Below are 25,044 nucleotides of genomic sequence, written 5' to 3' on the forward strand. Positions count from 1 at the left end.
AGATTGTCTGCCAGTAGGACTACATCGTCTGCGATACGCCAACTTTGTTAGATTTTGTCCATCTATTTTTAAACCTTTCTCCCTCCAATCAAGCATTTTAAAGAAGTATTCCAGAACGGTGATAAACAGCTTAGGTGATATAGTGTCGCCCTGCCGTACTCCTCTGCCAATTCGTATGGGATTGGTATTCTCGTGCAGCTTCACCACCATTGTGGCGTTCTTATAGATGTTGTATATTAGCTTAGTATATCGATAATCGATACGGCATCGAGTTCTCCAACCAATTCAAGACCGAGAGAGGTGTTAGACAAGGATGCGTGTTGTCACCTGACTTATTTAACATTTATGGTGAACATGTCATGAGGATGGTTTTAGAAGGATGGGCCGGTGGAGTAACAGTAGCTGGTAGAAAAATCTTCAATTTAAGATTTGCTGATGAGACTACACTTATAGTAGTAAATGAGCAAGAAATGTTTGATCTTCTGCGAAGAGTTGAGTACGAAAGCAATAAAGTTGGTCTGAAAATCAATGAAGCTAAGACAAAAATAATGGTGGTCGACAGATTTGACACTATTCAACTGACTAACATATTACAGGAATACCAGATAGTAAACACCTTTGTCTATCTCGGGTCTAGTATAACTAACGAAACGATGGTAACTGTGAAGCAGAAGTTCGGAGACGTATTGGTATGGCAAAAAATGCGATGAGTCGCCTAACTAAACTTTGGAAAGACAGATATCTCTCTCTCAAAATATCAAGATGAGACTGGTGAATGCCCTTGTATTCTCAATATTTCTATACGGAGCAGAGATTTGGACTCTTCGCGCTTGAGAGCGCCAAAAAATTGATGCCTTTGAGATGTGGTGCTGGAGAAGAATGCTGCGCATACCTTGGACAGCTCATAGGACAAACGTTTCCATTCTAAACCAACTCAATATTAAAAAAGGCTGTCCACAATATGTCTGCAACGAATTATGCAATTCTTTGGTCACGTGGTTCGCAGAGGTGACGACAGTTTGGAGAGATTAATTGTTTCTGGAAACGTTCCGGGGAGAAGATCAAGAGGACGATCACCAACTAGATGGTCTGACCAAATAAAGCATTCAGCTGGCTGGAAACTCATTCTGCGAAGCTCTTAGAGCAGCTGAAGATAGAGACCAATGGAGAAACATTGTTAGGAATATTGGAAGAAATCACGATCCTCAGTAATGGGGAAACGACAGGAGAGAGATACATGTAAATCACTCAAGACTGCGTCCAGCTCAACGGTATCAAAGGCCTTATGGAAGTCCACAAAGCCAAGCACAAGTGGCCTATTGTACTACTCAATCGATTTTTCAATTACCGTCTTAACACTTTGAAGACGGTCATTTGTTCCGAATCCACTACGAAAACGTTCTAGTGGTTGGTAAAAGTCCAATTTGTTTTCCAGTCTAGTGGTGATTATTCTTGTGAAAAGTTTATAGACACGACTCAGTAAACTAATTTGTCGGTAGTTTTTCCAAATCAGCTGTATCCCCTTTTTTGTGGATTAGTATCACTAAGGTGTTATACCATTTGTCTGGTATAGGGCTGTTAAAAAGACAGAGATTAACCAGATATCTTATTTTCTTGAGTAAATAGTTACCACCAATCTTAATTGCATCGGCATCCACACAGACGTCACACAACTGGGTCACGGACGTTTCCCCAACTGTCATCAATACGACTAACTTCACGTGTAACTTTGATACGAGAATTAAAAAAAATATGCATGGAAATCCAGATCCCATAATTCTTTAAGCGTTATCCCAGGCAACCAAGTGACGTCATATAATGTTGAGGAAACGTCAGTTTTTGGTTGAATATAACACGTGTTTGAACATTACGTCATATAGACGTCTTTTGTAGGTGATTTTAAATACGTAAGATTAATGACGTTAAAATTACGTTTAAAAACGTTTTAATTTCAGACAGCCTAAGTCTGACGTCACAAAATTGGGAGGAGCTTGCTTGTTTGTATTGACTCCAAACAATTTCGTTTAGGTATAACGCTAAATGTTCATAATAAATTTCTTATTTATTGTTTACGCGGTTTGTGTCTTGTGTGATAAAATAAGACTTTTCATTTAGATATTTAGTTGAAGAAACGTGTTAATTAAGAGATTTTTATGCGTTTTTGCTCAGTGAGTTAGTTTAATGCAGTAATTCTTCTTGACAACTATTTGAGGTTATGCTTATTTGTTTTTAATTAAGCGTTAAATGAAGATATTAAGACAGCGGTAACTTAAGATATTAAGTACGCTGGATAATTTGTTAATAAATTATTTATTAGTTTCATATATATGTTGTTTCAGTTTTGACACAGTAAGTAGGTATATATAACTAGTGAAAATTCTATAATGTGAGAGCTGGTACAATCATGCAGAATCAATGTTGCTTCTAGCGCACAAGCGATCTTAAACAAGTGGTAGTATATCTTCGACACATGGGAAGTAGGCCTATAGGTTTCATGTTACCTATTTTTATACTATTTTGAAACATCTGAAAGAGGTCACTTTTTGAAAGTATTAAAGACGTGATTTTACCTACACATAAAGGTCGTCATCTTTTTGACGTTTGAAAATCGTCACGATCTCGACGTGAAAAAAACGTAGATACGATTACGTTTTAAAATCGTCACAATTATGACGTCAAATCGATGAGACAAATGCACGTAATTTTCAACGTCAGTACTACGTCATAGAAACACGTCAATTGGTCATTTTTATGACGTGTTATCTACGTTATAAAAACGTCGTTTGGTTGCCTGGGATATAGTGAGTAAAAAGACATATATATTTCTTTCTTTGTAATTACAGCTTTAATTTACCGTACACTTCTCGTAGACTCTGCCGATAAGGTAGAGTCGTGATGGGGAAAGCTCACGCGCCTCCGTGCTTATAAATTTTTAAAGCCGGAGATTCAGATGCAACCAGAAAGCAGTTTTTTTTACGCAAAGTCTTAGATTTAAAATATTGTTTATTGTTTTCTTTCAATTATTTTTAATTGTTTTATTACACTAAACTATGCATCGGAGATTTTTCGTGTTCCTCGTTTTTTTAATATTATACTTTTATTTTAGAGCTTAGCTCCTGAGATTTTTACAACTACGCCAGCAGGAATGAGCTTTTTTCAGATTTTACACTACGCGAAAATGCATATACATGGTAAGTATAGTGCAAATATACAGAGTGTTCGGTAAGTACCCAGGCAACCAAGTGACGTCATATAACGTTGAGGAAACGTCATTTTTTGGTTGAATATAACACGTGTTTGAACATTACGTCATATAGACGTCTTTTGTAGGTGATTTTAAATACGTAAGATTAATGACGTTAAAATTACGTTTAAAAAACGTTTTAATTTCAGACAGCCTAAGTCTGACGTCACAAAATTGGGAGGAGCTTGCTTGTTTGTATTGACTCCAAACAATTTCGTTTAGGTATAACGCTAAAATGTTCATAAGCAATTTCTCATATTACGCGGTTTGTGTCTTGTGTGATAAAATAGGACTTTTCATTTAGATATTTAGTTAAAGAAACGTGTTAATTAAGATATTTTTATGCGTTTTTGCTCAGTGAGTTAGTTGAATGCAGTAATTTTTCTTGACAACTATTTGAGGTTATGTTTATTTGTTTTTAATTAAGCGTTAAATGAAGATATTAAGACAGCGTTAAGTTAAGATATTAAGTATGCTGGATAATTTGTTAATAAATTATTTATTAGTTTGATATAATATATGTTGTTTCAGTTTTGACACAGTAAGTAGGTATATATAACTAGTGAAAATTCTATAATGTGAGGTCTGGTACAATCATGCAGAATCAATGTTGCTTCTAGCGCACAAGCGATCTTAAACAAGTGGTAGTATATCTTCGACACATGTGAAGTAGGCCTATAGGTTTCATGTTACCTATTTTTTATACTATTTTGAAACATCTGAAAGAGGTCACTTTTTGAAAGTATTAAAGACGTGATTTTACCGACGTATAAAGGTCGTCATCTTTTAACGTTTGAAAATCGTCACGATCTCGACGTCAAAAAAACGTAGATACGATTACGTTTTAAAATCGTCACAATTATAACGTCAAATCGATGAGACAAATACACGTGATTTTCAACGTCAGTACTACGTCATAGAAACACGTCAATTGGTCATTTTATGACGTGTTATCTAAGTTATAACAACGTCGTTTGGTTGCCTGGGTACCTACATTTGCTGCCAAGTATGACAAGGATATGTCAAATGGCTTTTAGTAACTACAATGAAATGCAAAAAATTGAATTTTGCAGCGTAGATTTAAAATGCGTTTATGCTTCTTTTCATGAGCATTTTTCAGTGAGTCACAAATGATAGAAAAAAAGGTAAGTCTATGATAATATACATTTTAGTGACATGACATTTTAGTTAAATCTGACAGTCGTCACATTTTATTTGCAATTTGGCATAAAATCAAATCAATTGTGTTTATTACATTTATAAAATGGTATTTTCATTGATTTGTATAGTCTTATAATTGTACAAATTATATTCTTAGATATTATATAATTTGTAAATAATTTTTTTCGATTATGGCGCCATCTATTGACAACTAGAATAAATGTTATAAATTTCACCGACGAAATGTAATCACTGACGTGCGTTTTTTTCTGTTACATGCAATTTAATGCGTTAGAAAGAAATCGAAAAACTGTGACGCACTGAAAGATCCTCATGAGAAAAAGCATATCTCGGAAACGGTCGAGTTTAGTGAGATGAATATAGTATACTTTTTTTAAGTAAAAATAATAGGGGAATACAAGTTTGCATCTCAAAATGATGTAGAGTGGGGGATAAAAAAATTAAGCGTAAGTATCAAATAATCGCTAAAAGACATATGTGGCGCCTTCGCGCCGCATACGTAGAATGTTTATATACGTAGAATGTTTAATAAAAGTACAGTGTTTATCCTTTAAATGAAAAATTGTCTTATATACCGAAGTAATACAATAATTTCTTACAATTAATTATTTACTATTGGGACCGTGCACGTTCAGAAGAGCGACACCCGACACCTAGTGTCATAGCTCAGCAACATTGGTTGCACTTTGAATTATATTGGCCATTTATTTTAGTCTTGGTTACTGGATAATTGTCAATGCAATAGCGGAATAGCCCAAAAAAGAATAATAAGAAAAAGTAAGATTGAGGCTATGTTATTAGAAGTAAACATTGTATGTAATAAATAATTAATTATGTTCGCTCTACCGAGATCCACTTTGACAGATTCGGATTAGGAATCATATAGCACAAAAATTCCTACCTGACACTATTAACTGCTCAAATCAACTTAATCTTTCATTAGAAAAGAAGAATTATTGGAAATAGTGGGAGTGTATACTAAACCCATAAAATTTTGTGGAGTTTATTTCGATAAAATATTTTTATTTTGTACAATAAATAATTTTCTCATTTGTTATCAATACATGTCATTATAATGGTGTAAATAAATAATTATTGATTGGCGTAAGGTTTATGCTATTTATGTCTGTTTACTATTAAGGTGATACAGTAGCGATCAGCAGGTAGCAACAAACGCGGTCCAAGATTGCGAAAGTTCTACGAACTTTTAAAAGTGAGGCAACAGTGCATCGGTAATTCGACACTGACAGTGACGTTTATATACTATCAAAAACAATAATTTTTATACACATAGGCGCGAAATGTTGCCAAGTCAGTGACGTTCCATTTCTTGTTATAAAAAACTCGATTTTTAGTAGTTCCAAGATTACACAAAATCTAGGCATGGGATAAAAAAGTTTATTTGAAGAAAGTGTATTTATTTGTCTTTCTTAACCCTCCGTTAGTCGCTATCGGTGTCACACACCGACGACAGAATTATTCATTCGGGATTTACAATATAACTGTTTTTTTCTATCGCCACTTTCTGTACCTCTTCCTATGAACTAACCTCGGGTTAGTGTACATTCTTACCTACTTGGGTACAGTTGTGCGAGTTTTATAGCTATTTTCGGTGCAAGACTCCGTAGCGACTAACGGTGTGGTTATTACTTTATTGGCATAACTTGCAGTTCAGGTAAATATTTAGCATCTTATTATTGCATTTTATCGGTAAGTTTTGGTCAAGTCTTATTTATAGATGTCCTTTGAAGCTGAACAAAAACGTTGGAATGGAATTATGGGAAATGGTTCCTAGCGACGATGAAAATTATTTTGACGATGAGGGAAGTGAAAATGAAAGCGGTTTTTCATTTTATATCTGTTGTTTTTCAATAAAACATTTTCAAAAATATTTTTCAGTCATTCCTATACACAATATAAAATATTTGTACGAATTTTATAGCAATAACTATTTTTTTTTAAATTGTCGGTCTCTGACACCGTAGCGACTCTTGATGCTCCGTTTATCCTAGCGACTAACGGAGGGTTAATGGCGGTACAGGCTCTTTTTTCAATATTTTATTTAGTTATAGAGTAATTTCCACATACTAACATATTTCTGAAATTGGGCTATGTACCGCCATTCTTTATTATATTACGAATATGTGTGCCAAATATCTCGACAAAATATTCAAAATTAGAGCCGCAATCTTGGAACGCGTTTGTTGCTACCTGTTTATCGCTACTGTTTCCTCTTAATACTATTGGTTAAGAGCAAGTATGTTTGGTTGATTAGTAATTTCCAGTCACGCCTAGCAACTGAATTTCCCAAAAAAGAAATAACTAATGTCACTAGAGAGTTGTGTCTCAGAAAAGCGAATTGACTTTACCAACTTTACTTACCTACTTCTGTTTTATTGTGATGGAAATCCACTTTTTTCTTTGTATTAATTTGAACTTAGAAGCTGTAAACTAATAAAACTACTTAAATTGATAATTTTTTGTTGATTTTTACAATTTATAACAGTTTCTTCAATGACAGTTGGTATGAAATATGTCAATATGATAATTTCAATTAACAATGAATTATAGTCGGTTCGCTAATCTCAGACACAACTGGCTAGCGATTTTAGTTTTAGCGAACCGACATATTTAGGAAATATGCAAAGAAAGTTACAATATTTCTCCGCTACTCGCGCACAGTTGTTTCTATAATATCCCTTCCAAGTACTTGCACACAGCGAATAATCAGTTGTAACATAAGCGATTGAATAAAAAACAGAATGTTAAGAAAACCTGAGGCTATAGGGTTTTAATTTCAATATTTTATAAATGGTACAATATTCCATAAGGTGTGAACTTTGAGAAAAACCACAGTTTGATTGGTACACCCGGTATACAATGACAATTTACCTGTCTAGCAACAATACTATTACAGCGATATTGTTAAAAAATAAGGCTATAACATATTAAAAAATCACTTACATCGGACAACAGGTTTAGGAAATTCGAGACATCAAAAACGATCCATTTTTAAGGTGGTGCGTTAATTTCTTGGAGTGCCTAGTGTATGTTAAACAAATTTTGTTTTTTTTTGCTTAGCCAAAATTATTCTAATAATTTAATTTTATCTGACTTTTTCACATTGAAAATTCAAACATTCATTTATTTTAAAGTATATTATTAGGATTCTCTATATTATGTACGTTCTGAAAAACAAATAGGCAATGCAAGATGCATTTCTATGATATGGCACTGGCGAAGCGTCCATGTAACCATTGTTACCATTGGTAACAGTTAAAATTTGTAAATAAATATTTTATGACTACTATGAAATAATTCCATTTATATTTTTTAAAAATAGAAATATTTGTTAATAGTATCTACCTAATTCAGTAAAATAGCCAACTAGACGCACCAAAATATCAGCGAGTTTATGTAAAATCGGTTGCACGTTATTATAATACGCCCTTACCACAGTATAAAGAGGTTCCATATTTATTATACTGTGCCCTTACCGTGCGCCGCGCAGTTTACCACTTCTGTGAGTGGCAACGATAGTAGGATCTTTGACTGGATCGTCTCTGAAAATTTTGCGGGGACGATGGCTCTGAAACCGCATATTGGTGTTACCAAATTTTAATTTGGTGACGCTAGGTAGGGCCGGTGTCTATCGGGACAGAAAATACCGACCGTAAGAATATCAGACTTAATAAATGCAATTTTAATTATTATTATAATTATAGGTAATAATTATAATTCCATTTATGAAGTCTGTTATTCTTAGGGCCGGTATTTTCTCGATTAAACTCCGGTTTCTAAAATTCACGGTGTCTAGTCGAACAAACTTTGATGTATGGGAACACTGTATATATAAAAATATTTATAAAATACATTATATATATATATATATATATATATATATATATATATATATATATATATATATATATATATGTCTTCATATCAAGGCGAGATCCGTTTGTATCATAAGCTATACAAGATGAGATCCGTTTTGCAAGGCGGGATCCGATTTTGGATCTCACCTTGTATTCACGTGTATATAGTGACATCTCGATGTAACAATGTTGGGGGTACAAGGAAATCGATTTTTGTCTGGACCTCATTTTGCACTCCTTTTGGTGATTTTTATATTGCAGTAGTTCCACTAAGTCTGCTCTAGAGGGCAGCGCGCGCGATCGGATGTGTATATGCTTTATATACGTTTTGTCGACAAATCGAGATCCGATAAATTTGGAAACATCGCAAATGAATTTTACGGTCAGTTCTCTCCATCGGCTTATTTGTAGCTTGAATAAGAATATTTACATTATTAAAGGGCTCTGTTAAGAAGGCTTTTTTAATGGTTTTTCAAAATCTATATACTTATGCAATAGCACGGTTCTTAATGTGCCTGCGAACGCGGTGGGTGTAGCAACTTTAAATTTTCAACTGGAACCCTTTATTTTTAATTAAATAGTTGAAATTTAGAGTTAAAAATACACAACTTTTGTTTGAATCCATAATAGCTTCTTTTATCCAGTCGGAAGAGCTTCAGAATCGTCGTTTTGATGACATTTTTAGGGGTTAGATGATTTTAAGTAATTTTTTAGTAAAACTTACGTTGAACACGTTGGTAAGTACGGGAACAATTGGGATACGGGGATACAAATTTCGGGAACATTGTTTATTTGTAGTATTATTTTTTTACAATTTTTCTTCAGATATCTTCTCCACTGTTCGTTTTACAAAAAATGTCAAAAACTTAATCGCTTTTAAAAGACCTACAAAATAAAGCTAACCGCGTTCAATTTGATTGAGAGTTATTAACACAAAACTATTTTGCATCTCATTTTATAATTAAGGGACCAACTATGTTGTTCACGTACTATACTATATTAAGATTCCAAGGAAATATTTTTTAATATACAGTGTCCAGAAACTCTCCCGACAAACGAATACCGGAGATTCTTCAGATAATTTTAAGACAATTTAACCCAATTCTCCTAGTCCGAAAATGCCTACTAATGGAGCTTCTCCAGAACACTTCTATTTAGAAAAACGAAAACTGGTACGCTTATTTATCTTCCAGAGATAAATCGATTACATCAATTACGAATTTCTAGTACGGGTCATAGGCGCCCGTTTTGGGTAGGGCGTCGGTTATTTTATCGCATAACTTTTTTGCATTTAACTTTTTTAAGCATTTTTTACATTGGATTATTAAATTGTGAGGTTTTCTAGTACTAAAAGGTATTCTTATTTTAAGTCGGTAGAATGCACCATTTTCTAGAAAAATCGATTTGAAAATTTTTCGTTTGTTGAATTTGAAAATTTTTTTCATCAAAACACCATTTAGAAAAAAGAAACCGGTATGTTTATTTATCTTCCAGAAATAAATCGATTTCTTCAGTTGTGAAATTCTAGTACCAGTGATGTCTTTAATTTTTAAGCATTTTGACATTTGACGATTAAATTACGAAGTATTCTAGTATTAAAAGGTACTATTGCTTTAAATCGGCAAAATACCAAAATGGAATCATCATTTGTTGAACGAAAAATTGTCTCCAGTTGCTCAATATATAACAAGAGTGTCTGATGGTTTACATAACCCACACTCACTCAAATGATCAATCCACATGTACGTTGAAACATCATCATCATACGTGGCTCGACAATCCGTTGTGGATCTTGGCCTGCTCGCAAAGAAGTCGCCACTCCTGCCGACTCCTGGCAACTTCCTTCCATCTTCTGACCCCTAAAATCTTTAGGTCTTCTTCAACATCATCAATCCATCTTTTTCGTGGCCATCCTCTACTTCTTGTGCCCTCTGGTTTTGAAAAGGTTAATTTCTTAGTGTATTCGTGATCTGGCATTCTAGCAATGTGTCCAGCCCATGTAAGTCTCTGCACTTTCTTCTAACGAATTTCACAATATCTGGATCGGTGTATAACTGATATTGTTCAACGTTGTATATTCGACGCCATAGCCCATTTTCGTTTACGGCCCCAAAAATCTTTCTAAGAATTTTTCTCTCAAAAATAGTCTTTCATCATCTTGAGATAAGGTCCACGTTTCAACCCCATATATCAAAACCGGTCTTATTAAGGATTTAAATTATTATTTTTATTTTTTAAATATTTCTGGAGACCGTGTAGAGTTCAGGGCCCGGATTACGTACACTCGATACGCATCGTATCCGCCATGTTTTCCCATAAGGCGCTACAGTAAAACATGGCGGATACGATGCGTATCGAGTGTACGTAATCCGGGCCCTGTTTGCTATTGCTATGCGTCTTTTTATATCGTCGCTTGTCGTGTTTATTGAGTTTACTAGCGACCCAAGATATGTGAATCCCTTGACTTGCTCAAAGGTATGGTTGTTAATTTGAATTCTCTGTTCGATATTTCGGGAGTTTTTAGAAACCAACATATATTTGGTTTTTCCTCGTTTATCACAAGTCCTAATTCACTTGCCGCGTCCGCAAGTCTTGTAAAATTCTGCACCATGTCTCTCACACTTCTGCCCACTATAACTATATCGTCAGCGAATGCGAGAATTTGCGTCGATCTATTAAAAATAGTACCATTCATTCTAGTATTTAATTTTCCCACTACTTTTTTCAAGGAATATTAAAGAGGAGACACGCCAGCTCGTCCCCTGTCTTAGACCATTATTAATGACAAAGAATGTCGAGTTTTCTCCTTGAATTCTAACGCACGAGCTTACATTTTGCATTGTTAGTTGGGTCAACTTAACCAAATTCGGTGGGATCCCAAAGTCAATCATTGCATTATATAATGCAGTTCTTTTAACACTGTCATAGGCTGCTTTGAAGTCGACGAAGAGATGGTGGGTATCTATGTTATATTCTATTGACTTTTCTAGAATCTGTTTATGTGCTTGAATTTGATGTATAGTTGACTTTCCAGCAGTGAATCCGCATTGATATTGACCAACAATATCCTTTGTGAAAAGTTTCAGTCTTTCAAACAATACATTGCCGAAGATTTTATACGTAGATGCTAGTAGAGTAATGCCTCTATAGTTCTTACAATCCAGTTGATCACCTTTTTATGCAACGGACATATTATTCCCTTTTCTGGAACCAGTTCATTCTGCCATATCAGTACTATTAATTTATGGATTGCTGCAAATGATCACCACCTTTTTTATACAGTTCAGAACAGATTCAGGGCTTTATTGTCTTTGAGTTTTAGGATGGCAGTTGATACTTCTTCTCTTGTTGGGTCTTCAGTGTGTAGTTGATGATGTAGATTTTGTTGATTTTCTATGTTGTAACCTTCTTCAGTATCGTTTATATTTAGATGTTCGCTGAAATGTCGTGTTCATCTATTAAGAATTGAGTTTTTGTCATGTAGAATTTCAACCTTAGTGTCTCTACACATTTTTACGTTAAAACAACTTCTTTTACATTTACGTTGAAACATATTCGGATTGAATACTGGAGTCCTTCAATTTATGGCAGATATTAGAGATGCATCAAGTCAAACTAGTTTGATTTTACTCAACAAACTTGACTTGATTTGAACACCAATCTTTTTTTGTAAAAAGTTTGACTTGACTTGAATTTGATAATGTAGATTTTACTTGAAATCAAACTTCTTCAAACAGTTTGAAGTTTGAATATCATATTGCGCAATGTGTTTTTTCTACGAGTCTTTAAAAATGACCAAATCTTAATCAATTAATTTAATTAATATGAAAATACATACACAAATTAATTCTTTGACAAGGTTGCCAAAACCAAAATTTCAGTATAATTGGTTAGCATGACGACGATCTTGGTTTCCATGACGATGATTCAAAACCACTGGTATTGTCTACTGATTAAACTTTCGAATATTATGTCAAAATTATTTTTATTTCATCGAATTCTCGCGTTAATTTCATTAAAACATGAACACAATAAGATATATTTGAAATAAATTAGTAAATAATATCTAAATATTAGTTTATTGCGTGTATTATAATTACTCTAAGGCCATATTAACATATCTAAATTCAGTGCGGAAAAGTAAAAGGCGTGCGGAAAGGTAAAATGCGTGCGGAAAAGTAAAACTTTCTAAACTAAAACGCGTGCGCGAAAGTAGACATTTTTACACGCTCGTAGAAAAAATATTGTTCCTAACTCTTGCAGAAAGTCTCTTTTCCGCACTCGACTGCTTGCCGAACTCCCGCTTCGCGTCGTTCGTCAAACTGCAGTCGCGTGCGGAAAAGTATGACTTTCTGCACCTGTTAGGAAAATAACTATATTTCCAATTCTAATTGAGATACCGCATTTTGTAATGACTTATTTGGACAGGTCTGAACATAACATGTACTCTGCATCAGCACAAGGCACAAATTAGTTAAGTTATAGTTCATAATATTTAGAAGAAAGTACATATCGCGAAACAACACCAACGAATATATAGCCTCACTATATATTCTATGGCAACACTTTCATACATATATTCTATAGCATAGGCAACAGCAATATATATTCTATGGCAACAACATGTTTATAGAAGGAACACCTGATTTTTGAGCAAATTTCGATGATGTCGACTATTTAATAAGTTTTTCAATCAAAACGGTTCATTCCTCTCGTCCCACTTTTAATTCGCTCATTAATGAGAAATCTCTGTTTTTAGACATTGACTTTTTTCGGTTAGGAGACTCCTTGTCAGACTAAAATTTCAGAAATTTCTTGGAAATTTCTCTTATGTGGAAGTTATTGACCATTATTTATATTTTATATTACCATTACATTGGCAAAAATGGTTTCGAAGAAGAAGGACCTAGCAAGTGTATATTTCTGGCTCGTCACCAAGGCAGGAGTAATAAATCGTCTAATCTAATACAATAGTAATAGAAATTGTATGTTCGATTCCGGTGAAGCATATGGTGCCTTTTTTAAGGCACTACTGAAAGGTTTATAATTCCTTTTGGTAAAGGCAACCTGCTTTTTTCTTTGAATACCCAAAGTATCGACCTGAAAACAGGTCAATAGTCAATTTACAGAGAACTATGTACATATTATAAATACGAAAACAATGAAAATTGCAAGAACAACGTTATAAAATGACAAATAGTGGAACTAGTTCTTTAAAACGACAACTGATCAAAAGTCACAAGAAATTTTATGAAGAAGAATTTCCTGAAATAACAACTTGGTTCATAAAAATAGACAAATGTTGTTGTTCCTTCATAATTTTTTGTTGAAGTAGATTAAATTACATTTGGAATTAGAAACAAAAACCATCCACCGGATTTTTTGCTGTAAGCAACACTCAAATAAACATGATAATCGTTGACATCACCGATAAAGCGAAACTTGCTAGAAAGCTATTTTAATTTATCGTAAATTAATCATTTTCTTGAATTTACGACTCTTTTAACCTGAATCACTTCTTGTATCATGTTATTTTTTGTATTCGACTCATTGTGTTTTTAATTGTGTTATCTTAATTTACATCTTAACTACATTTCTATCTCGAACAAAAAGTATATCTACTAAATATAGTTATTTTAATAACGTGCGTTATACTTTTGCGTACGCAACTGCAGTTTGCCGAACGACGCGAAGCGGAGTTCGGCAAGCAGTCGAGTGCAGAAAAGGGACTTTCCGCAAGAGTTAGGAACAACATTTTTTCTACGAGCGTTTAAAAAATGAGCAAATCTTAATCAATTAATTGAATTAATATGAAAATATATACACAAAATTATTCTTTGACAACTTTGTCAAAACCAAACTTTCAATATAATTGGTTAGCATGACGACGATCTTGGTTTCCATGACGACGATTCAAAACGACTGTTATTGTCTACTGATTTGACTTTCGAATATTATGTCAAAATAATTTTATTTCATCGAATTGTTGCGTTAATTTCATTAAAACAGCAATACAATAAAATACATTTGAAATAAAATAGTAAATAATATCTGAATATTAGTTTATTGCATGTATTATAATTGCCTTATTAAAATATCTAAATTCAGTGGGGAAAAGTAAAAGGCGTGCGGAAAAGTAAAATGCGTGCTGAAAAGTAAAACTTTCTAAACTAAAACGCGTGCGCGAAAGTAGACATTTTTGCAAGCTCGCAGAAAATAGTTATTTTCCTAACTATTGCGGAAAGTGATACTTTCCCGCACGCGACTGCCGTTGACAGTCGAGGCTATCGCGTCGTTCGGGCAAGCAGTCGAGTGCGGGAAAGATACTTTCCGCATGAGTTAGGAACAATATTTTTTCTACGGCCGTATGTTTGGAAAAAAGTCACAACAAATAGAGTTTTATCAATTTTTATTTACTAGTAAATGCAACATTTACTAGTAAATTTTTATTTACAATACTATAAATGTTCTTCTTTCATAAACTGTCCGAAGTATTACTGTAACCTCATAATTTTCTGACTTATAGTGTTGCAAAAAAAATTAATTTGGGATAAACAAATTAAATAACTTTTAAACTATTTGACCAATTGCTTTGAAATTTCAAATATAATTTAAGCACAAGAAGTCTCAGCATTCCGTGAAATAAGAAGGTTCTAAGTTAATTTTTACATGTTATGAATATTTATAAAAACTCAAAATTTATGATTTATTTTGCAATTTTCTAAGCAACCAATAAGGATAGACATATCCAGCGAACGCCATATTGAAGTTTTTTATACGGATTATGAGTTTCTTACTCTCAAATTTGTTTAGAATTCTTAACTTTTTGGTAATAGACGAAAAAAGCGAAAAGCTATCTTTTTTGATCTGCATTTGTTTATATCATCAAAATCGGCTGCAGGAAACATATAGGTTATTAATATAGATGTCCATTTTACTCAAAAAATTTGGTTTCGGCCTGGAGGCAGATGTGTCACGAGAAAAATCTTATTTCTCTGGACTATTTGAGTTATTATATTTTTTAAATTTTAATCATTATAAAAATTTATACTTTTTTGTAATGTATTTTTAAAACAAGCAATCATTTAAATTATTTTGTAACAATTTATATTATTTAAGAATCTAATAATTACATTTTTGTTTAGTAGTAAGTGTTTTTTAAGAATAGTAATGTATAGTTTTAAAATACTATATTGCAAATTATCATTATTAAATGGTTATTATTTGTGAAGTATTTTTCTTTATTCACACCCTTATGTATGTAACAAAACTAAGGGACTTTCTGAAAGGTAAATCTATATAGTTGAAAAGGTTAGTAGATATACCTAGTTTATACACAATAAATTCAAAATTTAAAGAAAACAACGGTAGACGTTGAAGACATGAAAGAAGCGATACTTAAAAGTTACATAAAGAATTCGAGATAACTCTGTTGCTGCCGTCATGGTCTCCGCCCACTATGTACATTATCTATCTTCTGTGTCTGTATATCGTGGGAAATATGCAATACAACACGAGCTCTGGTCGCTCGACTAATACTCTTTAGAGCTGGCATCAGTGTGTGATCTCGCGTTGATCGGTAAATATCTAAAATTCCGTATATGAGTCTTCCCCTTTCCTTTTCAGCTACGGATCTCGTTTCGCTGTAAATTTATCATAAAAATTTAAGTTTAAAAATCTTTTCCCCTCTAAGTGTGCCATGACTAATATGTTAATTATAAAGATAGTTATGAACAATATACTCCAATAATTAATTTCCTATTGGTGGATCTCGGGTTGTCCTCGATTTAATCGGATCTCGCCTTGATATGAAGACGTATATATATATATATATATATATATATATATATATATATATATATATATATATATATATATATATATATATATATATATATATATAGATAATATATAATATATCTGGTATATATTTAATATCTGGTTTTGGTAACACTTTAGAAAAAGTCACGCGTCGCCACTGTGATATGGAGGGAGCATTTGACCACACCTCCTATGAAAAAATCATAAAGGCGATTGTCTAAAATAGACGAAACACGCAGGTACTAAGTAGCCAGGGGATAGTTTTATCTTTTTTCTTGTGAAATCTGGTCATAAAGGGTAGCGAGAAAGTATGGAAACACGGTAATTTCTCGGAAACCGCTTGAAGGATTGTTATAAATTTTGGTGGGTAAGGGTATTCTAATACGGCGGATATTATAGTGGTAATTACATTGTTGTCAAATCTTCCGTTTTTTTCTAAATCTAATGAACTTTCTTATTTTAAATGGAACACCCTGTAGATGTTTTGCGTTTTGAAGTCCTTAAGAAATGCTGATTATTTTTTATGTTACGTTCCCTATACCTAAATGCCATAATTTCAGAGTTATTGCTACATTTATAAAAAAAAATTAACAAATTATACAAATTTATTTTTTTGAGCCGGGTAGATATTATTTTAGGTTCTTGAGTTATTGGGAACAAAAAAGGTCTTGTGTAATTTTCCTCAAAAGTTAGTCCTTTCCGAGTTATAAACAATTTAAAACTGAAAAAAATCGAAAAATGACGATTTTCTGGGTTCAAAAACATAATAAAAAATATTATTTTTGAAACTATGAATTGCCTACATTCAAGTTCAAACCTTATTTTATCAGATGCCGATAAGTGATTTGGTCTTATTTCATTCTAAAACATTATTTTTTAGTTGTTAATGATGCGCGATAGCCCGTCCTCTCATATGAACTTTAATTACAATTAAAAAAAAAACAATTGTTTAGAATAAAATATGCCAAAAATTCTTATAGGTATCTGATAGAAAAAGGTTTAAGAGTAAACAGTAGCGATCAATAGGTAGCAAAAACGCGTTCCAAGATTGCGGCTGTAATTTAGAATATTTTTTGAAGAAATTTTATCACACGTATTCGTAATATAATAAAAAATGGCGGTACAGAGCCCAATTTGAAAAATATATTAATATGTGGAAATCACTCTGTAATTAAATACAATATTAAAAAACGAGCCTGTACCGCCATTAAGAAGAACAAAAAAATACACTTTCTTTAAATACACTTTTTTATCCGATGCCTAGATTTTGTGTCATTTTGGAACTACTAATGAAATAAAAAAATTTAGTAGTTCCAAAATGACACAAAATCTAGGCATCGGATAAAAAAGTTTATTTGAAGATCGAAAGTGTATTTTTTGGTCTTCTTAATGGCGGTACAGGCTCGTTTTTTTAATATTGTATTTAATTACAGAGTAATTTCCACATATTAATATATTTTTCAAATTGGGCTCTGTACCGCCATTCTTTATTATATTACGAATACGTGTGCCAAATATCTCGAAAAAATATTCAAAATTATAGCCGCAATCTTGGAACGTGTTTTCGCTACCTGTAGATCGCTACTGTTTCCTCTTAAGCATAAATTTAGGTACTTCGTAATTTTAAAAATGATTTTTTTACTTGTGTCTTTGAATCTTGAAAATCGTTATTTTTCGATTTTTTTCAGTTTTAAATTTATAACTCGGAAATGATTAACTTTTGAGAAAAATTACAAAATACCTTTTTTGTTCTCAATGATCCAAAGAACCTAAAATAATGTCTACTTGGGCCGAAAAAATTGATTTTTATAAATTGTTAAAAATTTTTTTAAGAAATGTAGCAATAACTCCGAAATTATGGCATTTAGATATAGGGAACATAACATGAAAAATAATCAGTATTTCTTAAGGACTTCAAAACGCAAAAAATATACAGTGTTCCATTTAAAATAAGAAAGTTCATTAGATTTCCAGAAAAATGGAAGAGTTGACAACAATGTAATTACCACTAAAATATCGGCCACATTAGGACACCCCTACCCACCAAAATTTATAAAAATCGTTCGAGCGGTTTCTGAGAAATTACCGTGTTCCCATACTTTCTCCCTACCCTGTATATGAACTAATAGGTAGACTCAGCAATAGCAGCAACAAAAAAATAATTTAAATTTATGAATTTAATTTTTTTAGGAACATTTGAAAAATACGATTGGGGTCCAGAAATGAATTTACAAAAATATAATTCGACAGTTGCTCCAAAATATGACTGGTCAAAGATAACATGTCCAACAGTATTAATATATGGTTTAAGTGATGCACTTGTTAATCATAAAGTAAGTAAATCATAATATCAATTATTACAATCAATATGTAAATTGGTCTTTGTTTAAATAATACATAGCCTATTTGGTGTTTCTTACAATTCTCTCTTCTTGATCTGCTGGTGACTTCCACGTGTATAGTCTTCTCTTTGGCAATTTAAGCATTGTATTCGCTATAGTAAATCCATAAGCCTATCACCCCTTTCATTTCTGTTTTCCAGACAGTACCCTCCTCTACAGTCGTCTAACTTTCTTCCCCAACTTTTGCGTTAAAAATCTCCCATTATAATAATTGTAACCTCCTGCGTTTGACTTGATTTTAAAATATTGTCTATAGCTTTGTAGACAATTTCAATATCGCTTTCTGGTTTGTCCGCAGTTGGTGTATAAACTTGTATAATGGTTATTTTGGGGTTGTTCTGGTTTAACCGTAATACATGGCCGTATCTATAATAAATGCGAGGAATACGTAAGTGACACACAGTTTGGTTTCTGCAACGGGTTTGGAACGAGAGAGGCATTGTTTGAGATGAATTTACTTGCTCAAAGATGTCGTAATATATCTGTAGACATATACTGATGTTTTATTGGCTTCCAAAGGGCATTTGATCGTGTTTAGGACTCAATGTTAATAGAAGCTTAAATATAATAAAACACCAGGTCCAGATATGATAACAGCAGAAATGCTCAAAGCCACAGAAGAAACTGGCGTAAAATTACTTCATCTACTCTGTAACCAAATATGGCATTCTAAACAATGGCCTGAAGACTGGACAAAATCTACAATAACGACAATTCATAAAAAAGGCAGCTTCCATAAAATGCGACAATTATAGAACTATTTCTCTTATATCACATGCCAGTAAAATAATGCTACATATAATCAATGAGAGAATAAAAACATTCCTTCAAAGAGAAATTCCACAAGAGCAAACTGGATTTACCAAAGGTAGAGGTACTCGAGAACAACTGTTGAATATAAGACAGATAATCGAAAAATTTAGGGGATTCAATATTCCACTGTACATATGCTTTATAGATTATCGTAAGGCGTTCGACAGGGTCAAGTGGAGACACTTACGGCGAATACTAAAAGAAGTAGCCGTACCCCAACACCTTATTTCGCTTATAACTGAACTATACGAACACACTACTCGATCAGTTGAAGTGCTTGACACACTTTCAAACGAATTTCATCCAGGACGGGGTGTTAGACAGGGATGTATACTATCTCCACAATTATTCAATATATATGGAGAGCATATTATGAGAAGAGCACTTGAAGGATGAGAAAAAGGCATCTCAATAAATGGTCATAAAATAAACAACCTACGTTTCGCAGATGACGAGATGACACAGCCCTTCTTGCAAATAGTCAAGCAGAGCTGATTGATCTTATAAGACTAATTATTGAAAACGAAAGTCAAATATTTGGTCTGCGATTAAACATATCAAAAACAAAGATCATGATAGTGGATAGACTACATAACAATCATCCACACATAACCACAATTGATCGGTTTGAGGTTGTGAGCTCATACTTATATCTGGGATCATTAATCACAAACACAGGGTCACTACAGGAAGAAATAAAACGTAGATGTGATCTAGCAAAAGTCGCCACAGCAAAAATGACCACAATATGGACTGTCAAATTTCAAGAGCGTTAAAGATGAGGTTGGTCAACTGCTTAATATTCCCAATACTGACCTACGGATGTGAATCTTGGACCCTGAAAAATTCGGAAAGAAGAAAGATAGACGCCACTGAAATGTTCTGTTGGAGACGAATGCTACGAATTTCTTGGACCGACCATAGAACAAATAATTCAATTTTAAGAGAGCTAAAAGTTAGCCAACGACTCTCCAGCAAAGTCCATTTCCAACAATTAAAATACTTTGGACATGTTATGAGAGCAAACACAGAAAACATGGAAAGACTCATTATACAAGGAAAGGCGGAAAACCCAAGATTACTAGGTAGATCCCCAACTAGATGGATCGATCAGATTACAGGAATATGCAAAAGACCTATGCATGAGTTAAAAGAAATGACCAGAGACAGAGATCTTTGGAGACGGACAATATACGACATCACGTCGACCACTACACTCCCTCCAGGGGGGTCAGGTTTGAAGTGAGAGAGTTAATAGAAGTTTTCGAATTTGTATTGGAATCAAACAAGATCAGTTTTAGTAGACGGCTTGCAATCACAGGTTCTTAATATTAAAATAGGAGTACGGGATGGATGCCTTTTGTCGCCCCTGCTTTTCAACGTTTAATCCGAAACAATTTTCAGACATGCAATTTCTAAAAAAACAAGAAGCAATAATTGTGAACGGTGAAGTCATCAATAATTTGCGATATGCGGATGACACAGTACAACTAGATTCTACTCAAAAATATATACCGAACAGAATATAAAACCTTCTATAAATGTAAATAATACCAAACTTGAGCGGCCGTGGGTAACGGCATAAACGCTGGCCTCATACGCCAGTAGACGTGGGTTCGATCCCTGCCAAAGACAAACCATTTTCATTTCCAATAATGACACGAGCCGTCTCACCGTGCCTCGGAGAGTACGTTAAGCCGTCGGTCCCCCTGGGCTAGTGTACATCGACACTAGTTACTTGAAACAGGGTTAAAGATGTAATTGGCGCTGGAACTATCCGAAAGGATCTCCCCGGCAAAAATGCCATACGAATCATACGATATTATTATTATTATACCAAACTTGAGCAAGTTGATCAAATTGTTTACCTTGGATATCAATTAAATTGTAACGCAGAGAGTTACAGTGAAATTATATTTAGGACAGACGTCGGTTCCCTGCGAAAAGTCACTAACTGACATTTTGTGTGAAATTTACTTAACTACATCTAGTGGTCTACTGTGGGCAGTTTGTTCATCTGTAGAAGTCACTAACTGCAAAACTGAATGGAACATGGTAATTTAGAATTGGTATAAATCATTGTATGACATGTAACAAAAATATAAAACTGGTAAAATTCACTAACGGAGTTAACGACTTTTTCCAATAAGATCAATGTGTTATAATATAGGGAATATTGTATGTTAAAAAATCAGTAATGGCAGTTAGTGACTTTTGCCACAATAGTGTTCTCGACAAAACGAGATTACCTAGCTAGGGATGGTTGGAACAGGGGTTTTTCAATAACTGTTACAATCTGTTTCAGTTCCAAAAATTATCTGTTTCAAAAAAACTACTTCAGTTCCAAACTGTTCCAATTCTGACACAGTGTTGCGGCACGTTGCGGTTTACTGCACTGCACTAGAAGGTGTATCAATCCAGATACAAAAGACAAAAAAGTAACCCAGTTTGGAACTTTATAACCATAGCTGACATTGAAAACAGGATTGCGAAGTGTAATATATGTGTCAGTTACAAAGCTCATATAAATTATCAATAAACAAACTTAAAAAAATTGATATTGACATTATTAACAGCACAACACCACAACATCGATCTCTGTTAGTTGTAGTTATAAGTACACTCTCCAAAAGATAATACCAAGATTGCAGAGTATGAAAACAACATTGAAAATGGCGGACATCATCCATTGCAACAACCAACGACATCGTCACCTAAACATTCTCGTTGGCGTAAATCAAATTCATCCGAATGGTCTCGTAACGTCGAAAAAAAAATTTACTTGTTTATCATACAGAACTAAAAAAAATGTATTAAAATCAGCAAAAGCTCCAAAATCAGTAAAATGTGCATTATGTAAATTTAAATGTCAGGAAAAATTTGATGAGGCGGAGAGATTACATATTTGTGAATCTTTCTGGGCTCTTGCTGATTATAATCGTCAGAAAGACTTTATTTTAAAATTAGTTGAGTGAAAATTACCTGTGAGGCCTATAGTAAATACTCCTAAAAACGCAAATGTAGCAGATCATACTTTTTTGTAAAGAATAATAAAAAATTAAGAGTGTGTCAAAACTTTTTCCAAAAGACGTTGAACATTAGCAATGGGCCCATTAATAAAGCGTTTGAAGGTTGTAAAAATGGAGTTTTTGTGAACGAAGACAAGCGTGGTAAACGCTCTCCAAAAAATAAAACAAAGTCGCTGATATTGACTTTGTCAAAGAACATATTAATATGTTTCCTTCAATAGAGTCGCACTACTGTAGAAAAAGTACAAAGAGACACTACTTGGACTCCAAGTTATCTATTCGCAAAATGTACTCACTTTATACTATATTATGTGAAGAAAAAAAAAAACAAAGTTCCAGTAGGTCATTCAGTATACCGAAAAGTTTTTTGTGAATCGTACAATTTGTCATTTTTTGTACCAAAGAAAGACTAGTGCCCTTTGTGTAATAAAGTTTCTGAGGCAAAATTAGCAGGAGAACAAACAGAAGAGCTGAAACAGAACTTTAATGAGCATATTCAACGAAAAGAAGCAGCCTATGAGGCAAAAACCAATGACAAAATTAGGTCACAAGAAGATGCTACATTTATGTCAGCAACATTTGATATGCAAGCTGTTCTTCAGATACCCTCAGGAAATGTATTTTATTATATTACAGCCGTTAACTGTGTATTTACAATTTATGCATTTATGAAGCTACACCTCCAAATGAAGCACACTGTATGGTATGGTCTGAAGTAAATGGCAAAAGGGGTACTAATGAAATTGGCACCGCCTTAATGCAGTGGATTATTGGTCTTCCTAATAGTATTAAAGAAATTTCGTTGTTTTCTGACACATGCGGAGGTCAGAATAGGAATCAGCACATAGCAGCACTTGTTCTCTTTGTGTCACAAAATTCCCACCTGGATGTCATTGAGCATAAATTTTTGGAATCTGGACATTTCTTTATGGAGGTGGACAGTATGCACAGCGCCATCGAGTCAGAACAAAGCACACCACTGTAACTTCTGTTATGGATTGGATTAATATCATGAAAAGAGCTAGATCCAAATGAAAGAGAAACTCCGCCAATCCGTATCAAATCAAACAGCTTCATTTTTTCGATATGTTGGATTTGAAAGATCTTGCTAAACTCTTAATAAAAAATCGTTTAAAAGATGAAAATTGGGACACAGTTAAATGGCTTCAAATTACGTTTTGAAAAAGCTTGTACACGAGTTATAAAGTTTAGATATGGGTACACTGGACCTTAGGTCAAACTCAATGTAAGTGGAAAAGTTCATCAACCCCATGTTACCGAAATTAAGAAAGCATATCAGCACCCTATTCCGATCAGGTCATTAAAAAAAAAGGATTTGTTACAACTTTGCAAGAAAGAAGTAATACCTCAGGAACTTCATGCCTGGTATGCTTCCTTACCAACAGTGAATGCACCGGATTTAACACAGGAACCAGGCATTGATGAAGAAGACGATGCTGAAGAAGCCTTATCAGAATAACAACTTATTTTAACTTGTTATAACTATACTAAATATAATAATAATATTGTCTTAATTTTTAATAAATCATTACTAGCATGTGAGCTCTATTTAGTATTTGGAAAAAATCACTAACTGCTTTTTTGCCAAAAATCAGACGTATTACTAACTACTCTCGGATTATACATAACACTCATTATTCACTTATTGCAGCTTCACTAGAAACAATAAACATGGAAAATATTTTGTCAACGGTTTATTTATAAATTTAAATTATTACTTCAAATTAATATATCTCGAAAACAGTAAAATGTCAGTTAGTGACTTTTCGCAGGGAACCGACGAGTACAAGCCAGAGCCGCTTTTATAAGGATGTCCAAGGTGTTATGTACCTAACAGAGACCTAAAATTGGCATTGAGGATCCGCCTACTTCACTGCTACGTGTTCTCGGTCTTACTTTATGGTGTCGAGTCCTGGACTGTGGATAAAATCGATCTAAACTGCCTTGAGGCTTTCGAAATGTGGTGCTACAGAAGAATTTTAGAAGTTTCTTAATAGGTGGAAAACTATTCCAAACTCCACAATACTAGAACTTCCCAGCAAAACTACTGAGATTATAAAAAGCATCAAGAAGAGAAAGCTAGAGTATTTCGGACATGTAATGAGAGGTCCCAAATATAGGTTGCTACAAAATATTATGCAAAGGAAAATAGCAGGCAAACGTAGCCCAGGACGAAGAAGAACCTCATGTTTGAAGAACTTGCGAGATTGGTATGAGGTTGATACAAGCATGCTATTTAGGGTGGCAGTGAATAAAATTAGGAAAGCTATGATGGTAACCAACTTTATGAAAGGACATGGTATATGAAGGAGAAGAAGAAATCCCTGTGAACGGTCTTGACTTTCGGATTAATATATTGTTTTATTGTTAATTTTTATCTTTGTTAATCTGTTTCTGTAGGGTAATGGATCCAAATATGAGACTCTTTTTTTTAAACTCTTGGTAATCGTAAAGTTTATGGATTCAAGAAGTCTTAAATTCAGAAGCGATTCAATAAGGAATTTTATATCCTTTCTTAAGGGTCGAGGGTCGAGCCACTTCCCACCTGATAACACTCTGATGCGCTATAGGGGCTCTCTATCAGCAAAGTGCTTATGTGAGACGTCTTGGGTACAAGGAGTCACACACTAAATCCTACCCCGATCAATGCGTGA

General features: G+C 33.6%; 1 protein-coding gene across 5 annotated transcripts in view; it reads left to right on the forward strand.

Annotated features, from left to right (window-relative positions):
• LOC114332855 (lipase 1-like) overlaps positions 1 to 25,044 on the forward strand; it is a 61,768-nt gene that overhangs the window by 31,023 nt on the left and 5,701 nt on the right. For all 5 annotated transcript variants that reach the window (XM_050661973.1, XM_028282635.2, XM_028282634.2 and 2 more), the window contains 2 exons: positions 3,107 to 3,191; positions 18,316 to 18,458. In XM_050661973.1, coding sequence (XP_050517930.1) covers positions 3,107 to 3,191; positions 18,316 to 18,458 — 228 coding nt within the window. The remainder of the gene's footprint in view (positions 1 to 3,106; positions 3,192 to 18,315; positions 18,459 to 25,044) is intronic.

Source organism: Diabrotica virgifera, chromosome 9 (genome assembly GCF_917563875.1).
Source record: "Diabrotica virgifera virgifera chromosome 9, PGI_DIABVI_V3a".
Lineage (NCBI taxonomy): Eukaryota > Metazoa > Arthropoda > Insecta > Coleoptera > Chrysomelidae > Diabrotica > Diabrotica virgifera.